The following is a 16,587-nucleotide window of genomic DNA, read 5'->3' as shown; positions in this document are numbered from 1 at the left end:
TGGGGGTGCGCTGCATCACCCGCATAATAAACCAGAGCGCATAAAAATGTGTGTAAAATTGCAACCGCAACGTATTTCGCCTGTAATTGCCCAGACAGACGACAAAAAGGAGGTTAAGGAGGGGCGGGGTGGGGCGGTAAAGCGGGGAGTGGCAGGAGGTGGCGACAACAAAGTTGCACTCACGCAGCACCAGAGCTCCAGACCCAGAATCGGAATGAAGAATCAGAGAATCAGACGCAGTCTTCTTCTCCAGACCCCACCAGACGAACTGGAGTGCGAGAGGGGCAGAGGGGAACGTGGGGGGGGGGGGGAGGTTGCAGCACAGCAAGAAGTAAGCCGGCAGATGAAACGGTCAGACACTAAGCCCGCCGGCCAACAAAAACAACAGCCCCATCAGCTGCAACAACAAAGCATCCGGCGAGAGCGACAAATAGCAAAAACAACGAATTGGAATGCAACCCAAAGGTTGCTTGGCAAGACCGGGGAATACCCTGAAAAAAGTATTTCAAAAAATATTCAAAATAAAGGTTGGTTTCGTCATGAAAGACTGTTTTAGATTGAAAAAATGCATTGGAATTGTTGATAAGTCTCCCAACTCAAAGTAATATAGCAGAAACAAAAAACATATTCTATTTTCCAAAATGTACTTAAAAAAAAAATATTTTTCAATTAAAATTTGTTTAATGTAAAAGAAAAAGCCCATTTTTGTATTGACTTACGATTTATAAACTTTTAAAATAAATTACCATTTTGAAACCCTATTATTAAAGTTCGTTAGTAAATTAACCCCTCTAACTCCCAAATGTAGGCTACAATTTTGATACAGATGTATAAATTTCCTACTGAAGGATCCTGTTCTTAAAAATGTATATGGATATTGTAAAAATACTTGTCAATAAATATATACAAATATAATAAAAATAATATATATAATATATGTATACACTTAAATAAAAAAAAAACACAAACACAAAATTGGTGTACATATATTGGTATTAATGTTAATGTTAATCAATATTGACCCGTTCAGGTGTCGCATGTATTTCTGTTAAATTTGATTTTAAGCAAGTAAAGAATGCAGATGATGTGGAATACGGAATACCCCACAAAAACAGGGTATTATTATGGCAGAGCCGGCAACACCAATACTAGTGCCAGAGTAGAGCGAGCGCCACACGCAGACAAATGCACCCGCGCCTTCACACGAACACGAAAAGGAAACGAGACGCAGAGAGAGGCAGAGCAGGACAACGCGATGGAGCCCGGTGGAGAAGAGGCACAGTCTGCATCTTCAGCCTGTCGCGCTCTCTCTCTCTCTCTCTCTCCCCGTTTATGTTTGTGTGTGTCTGTGAGAAGTGGAGCTTGGCGTTGACGTCGACGCAGCAAAATTTCATGAATGGAATTTGTAAATTTTATTTTCATTTGCAACGATTCGTTTTTCCTCTTCCTCTCGTATTTTGTTGTTGTTGTAGCGCTAATCATGTGCAGAGGGAAAAGAGAGGAAGAGAGAGAGATAGAAAGAGACCCCAAGTGGGGCAAGCAACAACAATGATGTGGCATGTTGTTCAACCTCTTGTGTTGCTGCCTCTCGCTCTCTCCCACCCCTCTACCTATCTCTTTCACTTTGCGAAACGAGTTCTGTGCAAATTTTTGCATACATATTTGTGGCAAGCTGTGCTCTTCTTCTTCCGCCCCCTAATACACCAGCAAATGCAGCAAATAATGTTTTTCTTAGCTCTAATCAGCAAACGAAACAGCATAAACAACGTGGGAGAAAGAAAGGGTGGGGGAGAGGAGGGAGTAGTGGGCCAGTAACTAATGTGTTTTTAATTGTTGTTGCTGCACGATACGGGCTGATGACGTTCCCAAGCCCCACCCCCACCCTTTGTATCCCTAATTCTAATTTTTGTTTATACCACACTAATTACCCGAACACCAAAAGTGATTTTGAACGAAAGGTAGAGTAAGAAAGTGAAAAGAGATAGGAAAATAGACTATGGTACACCTTTTATACAGTGCACTCTGTAAAAAACGCATTATACATTTAAAGTACTCGGTAATGTCAAATTATTTTTTTTCTATTCCTAAATTTTTTTTGATAATATGTGAAACATGCATTTACTTCTACTTTTTAACGCCCACTAATTACTGAATGCTGTGGTGTCGAAGAATTTGTTAAGTGGGATAATTCTTTAGGAAATGATAATTATCACTCATTAATCAGTTCAATTGTACGCCCATGTGTATGCAACACTTTTTTTGCAACTAGATAGCAGAGGCTTATTAAGGGTTCTCTAAAATTGGGTTCCACCCTCAAGACCTACCGGACAGGATTTTGACCTAGCAACATTACCATCCTCAATATTATTATCAAAAAAATCACGAAATTACTTCTTGCCCTAAATAACGCTTAGAATAATTATTGTATTATTATTGTAAAAACCGATTAGATTAAGCTACCAGTTGGGTAGCAGTTTGCTGATCTTAAGAATAATATTTCCACATTTTTAAAGGTTAAAAAAAATATCTAATTGGGTACCTCCTGTTGAAACATTTTTGTATTGCTCAATTTTCTTCTTGTCCGCTCCTTAAAATTAAAGTACGTAGGTTCAAGGTTCTAAACCTACTCTAGGTACCTCTTCAAGTTTTTGTATTTGGTATTTTGTCAAGTTAAGTTAAGTTTGTTAAGTTTAAGGTCGGTTTTAAACTCTGAATTTCTACACAAGGTTTAAGACCTACAAAAAACACGATTTACTCTTTATTTAGGTTTACGGCTTACAATTTATAAATATTTTGGCTTAGGGATGCTTGACTGTAGGTTTAGCTTTAAGTTTGCGTTTCCAGGAACAAAAATTGTTAATTGTATTACAGCGCACACAGAGTAAACAACCTTTGAAGGGAGTCGTGGTCGGATGGGGAAGGTATGGGGAGTATGGGGAGTACGGGTATCGGACGAAATTCCATTATACAAAAATGCGGCGAGACCGCAATTACAGAGCAAAGTAGATAAACGACAAACGGCGACAACGAGTGGAGCAAGTAGATGAGTAGCTGAACAAGAAGCCGCAGCGAAAAAGAGAGCCAACGGCTCTCTGGCAAATTAAATACATAAAGCGCAGCAAATGGACGGAGCAGCGGTGGGGAGTGCAAAAAAATATACAAAAACTAAAACGGGAATACGAGAAGACCGCCCCGAACTTTTGACACACTCCACATAAAGTCTAATTCGGGATGGATAAGTTAAGAATCTGTGGGAGAGAAATGTTCTATAAATGCATACAGAATGATTTCAGCTTTGTTTGATACGACACAAAAACAGATCGGAATTGGGATCTATTGTGTGTTGTAAAAACAATACTACCTAACGGATACAAATTTGAATCGAACAGAACCACTTACTGATTAATAGTAAAACAATTCTTAGAAACATTCTGATCAGTTCTATCATAAAGGTGTTCTATGGTATAATTAAGCTACATAAATATGAATAGGTTTTTTTATGAAATTGTTCTTTTTTAACATAAGAACATGTCTTTATTATTATTTTTTACCCAAATCTATCCAATTTAAAGATGCCTTTCCATAGGAAAGAGTATCAAACGAGATCCTCAGAGCCAGAAGAACGGAACCGGCAAAAAGAACACTAAAATAACGAAGAACAAAAACAACAGCGCAGCAGTAAAAATAGCCATTTGACTTTGAACTTTGCGACTTCTGCGTCGGAGGTGAGGGAAAGGATATGGCCGATGTGCATATGGTTGAGGATGGGGTATGTATATAGCCAACCGATGCCGTGACTGTGCGTGCGATCGCACATGGATTGGCATTCCTCTGCGTGGATGTAGAGTATACAATGCAATATGGGTGTGGATAATACGGCCCATATAATCTAATCGGGCAATGCGAAACGTGTGTCGATTTAAGCCCGAGGCCATAAACAACCAGAAACAAGGCAATATAAATTAGTATAAGACAAAATCAGGAGGAAAACTGGAATGGGATAGGCAACGGACCATGTTATAGTCCCGGGAAGCAAAATCAGGTGCATACAATGAAACCAACGTTAAATGGTGTCCTAAAAATTTAATATTTTAGTAAACCAAAGCTTATTGATTGTAAATAAACTTCTTAGATTATTTCCTTTAAGACTTTATTAATTTTTAAAGAAATAACTTGTCAAGAGTTATTTTACTGAAAAATTATGTATACCATCTTACGTAGCATTTGCATTCCGTTTATTTAAAATACATAAATATTAGAATACTCTTGGATATTGCAAAGAACCTTGCATTTTAGTCCCCTTTTAGTAAAATTGTTTGATTCTCAATCTCAAGACACTCTTCCTCTAGCCAAACTGTACACCAAACCACCTGTTAAGCCACACAAAAGGAACAAATTAACAAACGGCCTAGAAGAACCCTAACAGTTTGAAGACGGCGCTTAATTATAAAACAACAAATCGAACAAAATCAAGCAGCGCAGCTGTCCTAGAAGAGGAACAGATACAGGAGAGCCGGGCAGGTGTGTATCTGTATCTGAGTGCCATTGAGGCTGATGCCCGGGCATAAATTATGAGCACGTACACGGAGATCTCGGGATGCCGGGGATTATAAAAGATCATCCCACAGGCAAACGAAAAGTAGGAGGAGGAGGAGTAGGTTGAGGCTGAGAAGGAGGACCAAAGATGCATGTCCGCTTCCCTATTCATTCAGGATATGATGCAAAATGTCCTCTGAATTTCCTTGCCATTGTCTTCGGCAGCTGCCATTCTGGCTTTCCCGTTCGACAGAAGAAAGTGAACGACTACCACTCCTAGCGACTTTCGCAATCGTCTCAATGGCCGAGGTCCTCCACTCACACTTCCTTTGTCCTGGATGATGCAGCTGTATCCCAAGAATCGCCTCGTGTCCCATAAATTGCATTCGTTATCGATTTTCACAAAGTTTTTCTTTCACTCCGTCCTGGGTTCCTTGTTTTTTTAAACGTGATTTCTCTGGATCTTAGGGTGAAATGCTTTTACCTTCCGCATAATTCTATATGCATTAGGCAATTAGAGCAGGAAATTTCCTAGGGCAGCTGCTCGATCGCTCTGCTTTATGGCATAATCAAATCAAATCAATTTTGTGTAATTATCTAGGGTTGCATTTTTTTCATGTCATATAAATATTGGACAGGAATTATGATTAGGGTGAGCCTTTTTTTTAAGTCTGGGGTGGTAAGGCTTGAGGGTCGCAGCATGGGAACATTTCAGTCTTGGGTGATCAACTATAAATCATTGGCTGAAGCTGTAATCAATACAAATGATTGCATAAATGAACGAATTCTTTAGTCCGCAGATTAGGCGTCCTTTACAAATTAGTTGATTTTAATCCCTGATACCATTATAATTACTATTTGATTAAAATGAACGTTCAATACAAAATGAAACCTGTATGTATATTGCTGTTTAATATTTTAGAAAGATTTCGTTTCCTGAAAAATATTCTTCATAATGTTTTCTCTTGTCTCAAATGTCATCTTATTCAAACTTAGTGTGCACACTTTTCTTGTCTTCTAAATTCGTTTATATTTGTTTCTTGCCTTCCCACATAATTCCAAACATTTCGCAACAATAAAACTTTACCAGCAACATCGTTCACACCCAAAAGCGACCTCGAATGAACCCAAAATTCGTTATCAATTCCGCATTAGACCCCAAAAGGGAATGTGGTGTCTTGCCTGCTTATAAATCGTTTAAACATCCGCTTTTACGCTTCACCGTCTAGGTGACACACATAAACTTGGAAAAAAGCATGTTACAGAGGTTAAAACGTTAGTTTAAAATGTTAAATGTTTATTCTTTTAATTTTAAAAATTAAAAGGTGGATCTATTTCAGTGCGAACTAATGATACTGATTCCCATTACATTTTTATAAAACTGTTCCCCACTAAGAGTATAATTGTGTATAACTTTCTTAAGATACAGCTCGTATATTCATTTTTTTAAGTGTATTTATGTTTATTCTCTCCTCCACACCCCCGCACATTAATCATAACGATTAATCATTTTATCAATGAAGTGCAAAGTTGCTTTGCGACATAAAAAAAAGTTGAGGAGAAAGAGGCAAGCGAATGAAATGTGTTGCAAAAAGGGAGTGAAAAAAGCGAATTGGAGGAGAATGAAGAAGCTGCCACGACGCCAATGTGACCTAATTGGTTCCGGAGTTGAGAATGGGAATGGATTATTCCTGTTGCCGTTTTTGTAGCTGTCATTGGGTGACGACGTCACCCACAAAACGAGACAGTGGCCAACAACAAATGAGTTGTCATACGCGGACACGGACACGGACACCATACTCCACCCTCCTCCGTCTGGATGGAGCACCATCCGTGCTCGAAATGCAGCAGGAAATCGATGACGCTAAAGCGGACGGAGGCGGAGCCGAATCAGGCAGTAAATGCAAAAACAGGACAGACTTTTAATAATATACCCTTGCTAGGAGTCGCTTGAATTAATCTTTAAAGCTGCGGTTGGCTGTACGTTGTATGTGTTGCGGCAGAGATCAAGCAGAGTTAGTCCCGATGACCGCTTAATGGGAGGCTGGCGAACGCTGTTTGAAGGCAATGTAACGTTGGGGACTATGGTTCTTTACTACTCCAATGTATTTTAAGTTAAATTTTCAAGTAATTTTAAACTTCTAACTATTTATAAAGTGCACTTAGGTATTAAACTTGAAAATTCCAATACACCGAACCTAGCACTGGAAAAAATCAGAAGAAATAAAAACATTCCGCTTTAATTTAATTTGTGAGTACTGTATACATTGAACAACAAAGTATATATCAATGCGTACTCTCATGCACATTTTTAAGAGTTCTAAGAGTTCTAAAATAATTCAGGATTTTGCTTCACAGAATTATTTAAATTAGATTTTCCTTCCTTTTTTATTATATTTTTTTGCTCAAGAAATATTTTCTGTATTAATAAAGTTATATTATATATATATATAAATGTTAAGCAAAGTATATATATTTCGAAAACTGTATTGATAAGCAGGAATTTCTTGTTCAACAAAGTATTATTATATTAATGTGATGGAATAATATATTAGCAAAAGAGTATCTGAATCTTTACTTTATAAATATAAAAATCGTAACTAAAAAAAAGATATATTTAGCATACTATATTGATAAGCAGGAATTTCTTGTCCCATAAAATTAGAAAAACATTTCAAAGTATATCACTTTCAAATATGTATGTATTTTTATTAATGTGATGCAATAGATCACCAAAAGAGTATCTGAATCTTTGTTATCCACAGTCAACGCATCTCTCGCACCCTCTGCCCCTTTCTCTTTTCTCCCCTTCTTGCTCCAATTTGCACGCACAAAAAGCCACAAAAGTCGCGACTCGGATTGCGTATCTGTGTGTGATTCTTGTGCGCACGTGTGGGTAAATGTGGGGCCTCGCAGAGAAATTCCATATTCCACATTTTTTATGCGGCCAACGCAGCAGCAGCAGCAACAGCAATAGCAACAGCAACATCAACAGTAACAGCAGCAACAACAATTGCTGATGCCACTGCGCCGACTTCGCGTTGCCTCGTCTTTTCTTTTCTGTGCGCTTCGCTTTTTAATTTTACTTTTTTGTTGCTTTCGCGCAATATTTTTAAAAATAGCCAGGCAAACCAAAAGCCCAACAGAAACCAGCCAACAACACTGACAAAAAAATCAACAACAAAATGAGAAAGAATACAAAATTAAGCAGCTAGTCAGCAATGACGAATCTTAATACACTTCTGTCCAAAGGGGATACGATTATCTTTTAGATAAATGTATATGTGTATTTAAAGATTTCACTCATGGAGATAAGGAATGTTTTTATTACCCTTTAAAATTTTCTTAAGTTATAGATAGCAACAAAATTTATTGAATTGAATTGAATTTATGTCATATTCCAATTGATGTTACCTTTTTTTTGACACGATGACTGGTTCTGGTACCTGTTTAATTTTCAAATTGCATCTAAATACTTTTTTAATGATCATTAATCTTGAATATATTCATTAAAGCTGAATTTATGGTAATATACATACCAATAATATAGAAAACGAAATAATTACGTAATTTGATTCTAAATAAAATAAAAATGTCTACTCATTAAAAAACGTAACTAACTAACTAACTATTGGAACTTTTGAATTATGACCCTAGTCAGAAAGATTAACTATTTTCAACCTATATATTATAATTTATTTACTCATAACAAATTTATACAAGATTTATTTATGGATTTGGACTCTGTTAACCGAAACCAGTTATCTTCAACTCTAATAGCAGTTTTCAAAGATCAATTATTATCATTTGAAGGTAATGGTCCGATTGGTAAACAATTAACAATTTGAATTACTCTTTGTAATTCCATAAGCAACAAATGTCCAAAAAACATTAACCGTTTCGCAGTCTAATTAAAGCAAAGGGTATCAGAAGGCAAGGGCAGAGATTAAAAAATAATAAAAAACCGCCAGCCACAGCAGCGGCCAGCACACTAACAACACATCAAGCGTAGGGAATCAGCAACAAAAACATATTAATGAAATCGCTTTTAACTCGTTTCGCTTAAGTATTTTATGCCAGCGAGTGTGCGAGCGTGTGTTTCTGGCATGGAGACATGCCTCCTCATGTGGCCCCCCTTTTGGTCTGTTATAAAAGTGCAACAACAACTTAATACACACACAAAGTCACTCGAAAATATAAAAAAGGCAGCACATGATAAAAACAAACACGATACGATCGGCGGGCAAGCGATGACCCAAAGTGGCCAGTCCACAATAAAAAAAAAATGGAATTCAAGTGTTTAATATATTATAAAAAGTATTAGCCTGTCCCAAAATCTGTGTATATATTGCTTGGAGCAAGTGCGCCAATTTTATTTGATGTCGAAGCAAGTGTGCGTGATATTTTTTTTAGGAGATTGTATAAGCCACTTGATGAGCTTTGCGTTGGCGTTGCCAGACGGTCCAAAAGTCAGGAACTGAGGTCCGTGATTTATTAATAGATTTTTATGGTTTATTTATGCTTATCAATGTCTAACTGGGAATACGTTCAGAGTATTGATAAGTTAAGTACGATTTTCCCAGATTTATAAAGCGTATGAAGGTGAATTTGGGCCATCGTCATATTTCCGAAACCAAAACTTAAAATCTTTGTTAGATATAGCATAGGATATATATGGATAGTTATATTATTGAAGAATGTTGGTTTGATCAAACACAAGAAATGATTTTCAGATATAGATAATATCTATTTTTAACCAAATAAGCAATGTCGTGAACTTGGATCATGGCAAAGACATAAACATTAACGACAATGCTCCAATAAAAACCATTCTTCCATGTAATAAAACATAACTAAGAATGACCTCAATTTCCCAAGTTTTGAAGGCCTTATCGCCGAAGCAACAGATAAAAGAATGAGCTCAAATCGAAGCTGTCAGTGCGGCAATTGCATTAATGGAAAAGATTGGAACTTTCTTTGGCGACATGGGGAAAACAAAACGGAATGTACAAATCACTGCTTCCGTAATGATATATCGAATTTGGTACAAACTACGGCAGCACAAAACGATGTGTATACCAAACAGGGGCGAACAGGTAACAGAGGCGCTTAGAGCAACTGGTTCACAAAAGACCCGACCAAGAGACCAAGACTGCGCCCGAAGGCCAAGCGAAATCAAAGTAACCAAATACAAAAATAAAAAAAAAATCGGTAAAGAAAAATAAAAACTGCAGACTCGAGAAATACGTCGCCCAATACATGGAGATGGAGCAAAAAGCCATGAGACAGCGTCGTCTTCGACGGCCGCCATTTCCCCTTTTGGAGCATGGGTACACGGACGTGCATAATTGCCCGGGTATTGGTGGGCATTTGGGTGTGTGAGCGTCTGGAGGTCATCAAACTATGACGTCGCCAAAAGCTGACCCAAGACGATTGCAATTCTTCCCGGGAATTTCCGGTGATTCCTACGCCTGGCTTTATCGGGGAAAGTTTGGCAACACAGTCTTATCACCTGCGAAACAAGTTCCGTGTTCCCATATCTGGGTTAATTTATACGCCGATAAGATCGTGCAGCCATCATGCGCCTGTTTCTAGATGGTCGGGTTTCTATCACAATTACTGCACTATAGAGCCACACCCTTTGCAGCAGTCTCCGCTCCAATCTGAGCTGATCACGTGCAAAGTCACAGCATCCCTTATGGGCAATCTGGCAACGTTTCGCTGAGCTCTACTGCTCCAAATTATAATCTAATCAAAGATTTCGATTCCTCGGGGGCTAACATCAATTCCCGGCACATGCAACACGCTAGCGAATAAATATTAAAAGTACAGTGGTCCCTCAGAAGTGGATACTCAGTAGTGTAATAGAAATCGGGTTCTTAAAAAAAACTGTATTTTGTAATTTACATATATTTCGATCTGATTTTTAAAATAAACTTTAAGGTACTGTTACTTTGCGGTTTCATAACCACAAAGTAAGTACTAATCTGCGGTTAATAAAGAGTATTTCAAAATACAAGGTAAAAGAAATCGATTAGACATACAATTTGTATGATTAATCGGCATTATACTGACAATTTGGACATTTCTGTTTTGTTTTTAATATTGGTATAGGGAAATAAGCTTTGATAAGTTAATATCGGGGGTGTCACAGAAATATTTCCGCTCGAAATTCGGAAAAATACAATACAAGTTTCCCCCGAATTTTATGGGATAGTAAAGATGAACTAAAGTTTTTTAAGATTGCATTTTGGGAGAGCCCTGTGTTTGCTATCAGTGAATAATCAATCAAGTCGAGGAATTTTCTCCTTGCATAATATATGTAAAAAATATATCCTTACTTTAAAACGGAACTTAGGGCAAAATAAGTGTAGTTTTCTTCCGGGTGGGTGACCACTGTACATGAGCTTGTTACTGAGCCTGAAGCTCGACTTAACACTTGAGATAAATAAAATTGGAAAGATTGCAGATGAAATAGGAGTGACGTCAGTGCTGAAATCCCATGAATTGAAATTTGACAGGAATCCGTTAACCGTTAGCCACCCACCCACACAGACACAGATAGGAACGCATACCACTAGAGAGGGCTCACAGGTAGCTGCAATTATATAAAGTGCGCATTATCATAGCCCCCTCCCCCCTTTTTTTTTTTGCCATTTTCACCAAGATGTTTCACCACCCCCTCCTATCCGTCTTCTTCTTGCCACAGCTGCTGTGTCAGCTGGACCGGCATGCAGTTTTTTATAGATACATATGTATATTTTCTAGCCGGCAGTTGGGGGCGCACGCCCAAAAAACAGTTGGTTTTCGTTTTCTTATTTGTGGGCTCCCCTTTATAAGAAAATGCCCAGCGCAGCACCCCGCACACACAGTCAACCGTACACACACTCTGGCGCACACACATGTCACATTCTCTACTTCTAGTACTACCTACATACCACATTTTTTCCATTCCGCCTTCGTATGGATTTTTCCGCCACGTTTTTCACTCGGTTCCCCTTGGGTTAGCTGTAAGTTTTTGATCGCAAATTACAGGTAGTAACGTCACCTGTCGATTGGTAGGGCTTTCAGGGCGATATCGGCCCGATTTCTGGGTGTAAAACGGCAACAACTACCGCACAATGTGCTCACGGGCTGCTGCTTCCTCTTCTCTTAACATGGCAATTGGTGGCTGCAGAAAGAATGAGCGGTGCGGCGAGACGGCGAGAGCGAGCGACAGAGATGGAGAGCGACGGGGCGAATTGAAAAGCAACAGCAAGCACAACAACAAACAACAGCGGGGTGGGGGCGAAGTGCGGTGTTCGATGACGTTTGGGCCACCCACTTGAGGTCCGAAATCACCATAGAATAACCGTTATTTGTCCTGTAGGTATAAACGTTTTCCAGGTTTTAAGCCACTTTAATTTCGAAGCACTTTAAAAAGCTATAAGCAAAAAGCGAGCAACTGGCCACTTGTGTGTGTGAGTGATTTGCCTCTAATACTTTGTTTGTTCTTTTGCACGCTCTTTCGCCTCGTACGTCGTGTCGCAGCGTTGCTTTTTCAATATCAATCAGCTGTAAAAACATCTATTTTCCAATTCGCCTTTCGCCCGATATTCCAAGGAAATCTCTCGCTGCTCACACAGACGGGCAGACTGACTGGCACGCACGCACACCCCCACACATTCCCATATGTTCGCCGACGTTGCCCGGCAAATGTTTTTTTTGTTGTTTACGTTTGCGTTTTGACGGCGCCGTCAGCTGTTTCAAAACAAATCGGTCAGGGTTGCCAGCTGGCATCGCTTAATATCTACTAAATATTCCTGGTCAATCTAAAAATACTGATTTTCTACTACATTTTAAAAGTTTGCGCGCAATTCAAAGAGTATCTATACCGTTTAAAACAAAAATTGCTTACTAATCTTTTAGGAACATCTATTCTGTTTTTCTTTGGTTCTTAATCGTTAACTAGTTTTTTTTTATAAGAAACCATCTAAATAAAAAGGTATATATTTATATTTATGTATACAAAATATACTGCAATATTATGCAAGCCATAATTATTAACTCTTAGCATGCGAGTGCTTACAATACAACTTCATATTTATACTTTATTTTGAATAAAAAATTAAAGGATTATAATTACACAACTGACGTGGTAAAAGTAAACATACAAGGGTGGTCAAAAGTATTTTCACAAAAAAAAAGTTAAATATATTCATAATTTGAACTTACATCTTGTTACCTTTGGCATCAATGGAAAGGTAATTTAAATGCCGTTTGAATGATACAATACATTTCTTAACACATTCAGTACTTATTGAAAAGGACGAATTTGTGTGAAAATGTCCTTTTTGAACTTTTTTCCTCGACTTGAAAACTTAAATTTTTTGATGCAAAAAGTTTCTTCAAACAAAAATAATAGTAACTGCAAAAACAATTTTTCAAAAATCATTTTGCTTATATTTTTTATGGTTTTTTAAAGGTGACACTGTCGGAAAAAATTTGTATGAAAAAGAGAAAAATATGCCTAAAATGCATGTTTCTAAGCATTTTCAAAAAATCATAAAAAATATAAGCAAAATGATTTTTGAAAAATTCTTTTTGCAGTTACTATTATTTTTGTTTGAAAAAATTTAAGTTTTCAAGTCGAGGAAAAAAGTTCAAAAAGGACATTTTCACACAAATTCGTCCTTTTCAATAAGTACTGAATGTGTTAAGAAATGTATTGAATCATTCAAACGGCATTTAAATTACCTTTCCATTGATGCCAAAGTTAACAAGATGTAAGTTCAAATTATGAATATATTTAACTTTTTTTTTGTGAAAATACTTTTGACCACCCTTGTATGTAACCTTGTATGTTATTCCCATCGAAATTATTTGAAAAAGATTACTTTAGTTTTTGGCAGTTTTTTATCCGGTATGTGGCTAAGTAACTTGGATTTTGATAAATATATACATTTTAAATAAACGTAGCAATTAATTCCTAATAGTTAAGACACGCAGCCATAATACCTTACTCTTTAAATTACTGCACTGCAAATGGCTTTCAAAAGCTCATTAAAAACTAGTTTTTATCTAAAAACCCATAATTAATCAAAACATTCTAGAAACTCCTGAAGGTTGTCCAAATGAAAAGTGCATTGAACTGCGGTCTGGGAAAGGACAACAAATTCGGCGCTTGTCTGGGAATTCAACACGTTTCCAATTCACAAAGCCGTGCGCAAAAAAACAGAATAGTACACAAAAAATCCAGAGGCAAAAGGGTAAATCTTGGTTGTGTCGGAAATCATACCGGTGAGAAGGGAGCCAGTCCTAATTGCATTTGCAGCCGCACAATCGAGTGGTTTTTTGATAAGTCATCCTCATCGACAAGGGATGCAGTCGCAGCACGAGAGATTGCAAATTTTTCGGGCTTATGCAGCAATTTTTATATCGTTTTTTCGGCATTTCACTTATGATTAATGGAGACAGGCAAAGGGGTTGAAACAGAACAGTCACATTTAATTCCCGGCGATCGTTGCTGGATCAAATGTCAATTATCACAAACACCTCGTAGTTGCTGGCCTCCGGGTCCTGAACGATCTGCATGGCCGAGTACGTGATTGCCTTCACCTCGGTGCCCTGTGGATGTTTTCCCAGCTCGAAGGGTTCCCCGTAACAACGGCAGGAGATCTCGAAGGTTTCCATATCGAACTTGGTTATCTCCAGCTTTTTGCATACCAGATTCGGTTCGGCGGAGAACAGGAAGAGCAGCTCGTCGAGAAAGTGGAAGAGTAGTCCCTCCAGATCGTCGCCCTGGGCTTCAATTTCAAAGCACTGCTCCACGGACACGTAATCCAGTTCTGTCATGTATCCAAACATGGCCACTCCGCACTGCTCGAAGGCCTCTTTAAGACTCGTCCCCCAGCCGTGAATTCTGTTAAATGGGAGAGAATACACATGGTTTTCAGCACAGTTGACAATAGTAGTTGATGTTTTGCCTAAAACTTTGTAATAGCATAGTGAAAAACATTTTACTAACTCCTAAGCTTCGTATATTAAACAAAAACGGTGAAAAGGATCAAAAACCGCTGACTACCGCAATTTAAGGGCCCAAATAGCTGATATGCTTGTTTATATATTTCTTTTAGGGATTCATGGGTACTGCAGTCGTTTTTAAGGTGTTTAGGTTTTTTTAGGCTGAACAACAAAATACTGTTTTAATAAATTTCTTTAAATATTTCGAACAATATTTTTGGCTGAAACGGTTTATGCTTTAATCTTTAGGGTATTCTTGACGCACGATTAAGTCATATACATAAGGTAACTTCGGAAAGCCGATTAGACGAATTTAAATATTTACTAGCGTAAAAACGTTTGATACATATTTCAAAAAACATCAAAATTGTATTTGCTGTCCCAAAGGTTCATATGTCAGCTATAGGATATAGTTACGCGATCGGCAAGCCTTTTTACACTGACCATGGCACAAACATATATGTTCATCAACAGTGAGGGTAGTAACAATTGGTTTTATAGACAAACATATGGACAAAAACTTATTGAATTGCTATGCCCCGGGGTAAATGGCCAGAGGGAAGGAATCTCGAAAACCTATACCTTCTAGAAATGACTGATTCGATCAATTTAAAATTTGTGTTGCAAGTCCCCGTAATGAACTTGAAACCGCAAGTAATATAATATAATATATTCAGGGGTGCCACAGAAATCAATTCAGCGATAAGATATAAAAAATTTATTTTGACGTACGTAAGAAACTTACGCTCTGCGATTTGTGAATCACCCCCGATACTGCCACATTTTCCTTATATTTTGAAATGGTAAACTGTAAACTTGCATGAATTATTTATCTTAATGAATTGACTTTTCCAGACTTAAAATCCTTAAAAGTGAAAATTAATAAATTCGCAGTGAATTTCTAAGCAGATATGCAGTTCTATGGTAGGATCAGTATCTGTGTATGAAACAGCGTTCTTATTTATTATTTTACGAAGAAAACTAAACTGGCCTTAAAAATAAAATAAAATAGTTGTTAGTATCTGTAAATCACTAAAACGAAATGGTCATTCTCCAATTCGAAGGCAACCAAGCTAATAAGAATTTCACTTATAAGATTTTCAGATTTCATATTTATAAATATCGAACCACCCTACTCCACATGGTCACTGAACGCCGTTGTTGTTGTCTTACTCACTGCACATCCGCCGTGTGATCCAAGTCTGCAAAAAAATATGATGAAATAATTAGCAACAGGTGGCTCACTTTCCAAATCCAAGATCTACTCACACTCATACTTCACCTCCGGCAGCAGAAAGTTCTCCTTGCTGAACTCTACCTCCATTATTGTTATTTATAACTAAAATTAACGAGAAATAGTCTGCTAAATAACTATAAACAAACCAGCAATCGCACAGTATGACCGTCGTGAGTCTGGTGAAAAATACCAATTCGCGCCATGTCGAGAATAATACTGAAGTCTAATTAGAAAGGAATTTAAAAGATACTTAATTTAAATACATACGAACATAATTATGAATACAACTTAAGCTTTACAAAACATTGCAATATTTTTTTAGAGCACCCACCATTTTTTTAAATGTTAATATCAAAAAATAAATAAATATTATATAGTAAGATTTAGCAGTTATTAATATCAATTTTTTTAACCGAGTTATTGGCAGAAGCTTATATAATTTACATATTTCACGTTTTATTTTATTGGAGTATCTTCTAAACAAGTGCTGAAAACATTAAATGGCTTAAATGGTGGATGAAATTGAAATGGGCTTGGGCGTTATTTTTAAGCTATCTGTCCCTTAGGGCATTTTATCCTTTATTGCTGCTACATTATGAAGTAATTTAAACAGAAATTAAAGCAGAATTTCCAGTTTATTAACATCATTTGTTATCGCAATTAAAGTACTATAAAGTGCTCGAGTATCTTACAAGCCCCGTTTTAAGTTTCTGTAAGAGCGACCTTGTCCTTTCATTAAATTATAATCACCATAACAACTGAAGCTGCAACCTTGTGAGATCCATTTGGCAAAAAGCAGTCCACAATCTTCT

The 16,587-nt window shown here is 37.4% G+C and overlaps 2 protein-coding genes across 3 annotated transcripts in view; both read right to left on the bottom strand.

The window, feature by feature from the left end:
- Positions 1–12,072, bottom strand: part of E2f1 (E2F transcription factor 1) — a 45,505-nt gene extending 33,433 nt beyond the window's left edge. Inside the window, exon 1 of one of the 2 annotated variants that reach the window (XM_036816668.3) lies at positions 11,475–12,072. The gene's annotated coding sequence lies outside the window, so the exon portion shown is untranslated. The remainder of the gene's footprint in view (positions 1–11,474) is intronic. The other variant, XM_036816665.3, reaches the window with a different exon arrangement.
- Positions 12,073–14,001: 1,929 nt separating this feature from the next.
- Positions 14,002–15,959, bottom strand: Archease (protein archease). Its single transcript, XM_036816669.3, has 3 exons — positions 15,808–15,959; positions 15,716–15,740; positions 14,002–14,437 (listed from the first exon to the last, which is right to left on the bottom strand). Exons 1-3 carry the CDS (start codon positions 15,860–15,862, stop codon positions 14,047–14,049), a joined length of 471 nt encoding a protein of 156 aa, XP_036672564.1. The 5' UTR covers positions 15,863–15,959; the 3' UTR covers positions 14,002–14,046.
- Positions 15,960–16,587: the final 628 nt, after the last annotated feature.

Source organism: Drosophila suzukii, chromosome 3, assembly GCF_043229965.1.
Source record: "Drosophila suzukii chromosome 3, CBGP_Dsuzu_IsoJpt1.0, whole genome shotgun sequence".
NCBI lineage: Eukaryota > Metazoa > Arthropoda > Insecta > Diptera > Drosophilidae > Drosophila > Drosophila suzukii.
Note: the sequence above shows the minus strand (reverse complement) of the source record. Positions and strands in the feature narration are given on the sequence as shown.

Coding starts and splice junctions, on each gene's coding strand:
- Archease (XM_036816669.3), bottom strand. CDS start 15,862: ATGGAGGTAGAGTTCAGCAAGGAGAACTTTCTGCTGCCGGAGGTGAAG. Junction 15,741..15,807: donor GCCGGAGGTGAAGTATGAGT/GTGAGTAGATCT, acceptor ATTTTTTTGCAG/ACTTGGATCACACGGCGGAT. Junction 14,438..15,715: donor GATCACACGGCGGATGTGCA/GTGAGTAAGACA, acceptor CCCATTTAACAG/AATTCACGGCTGGGGGACGA.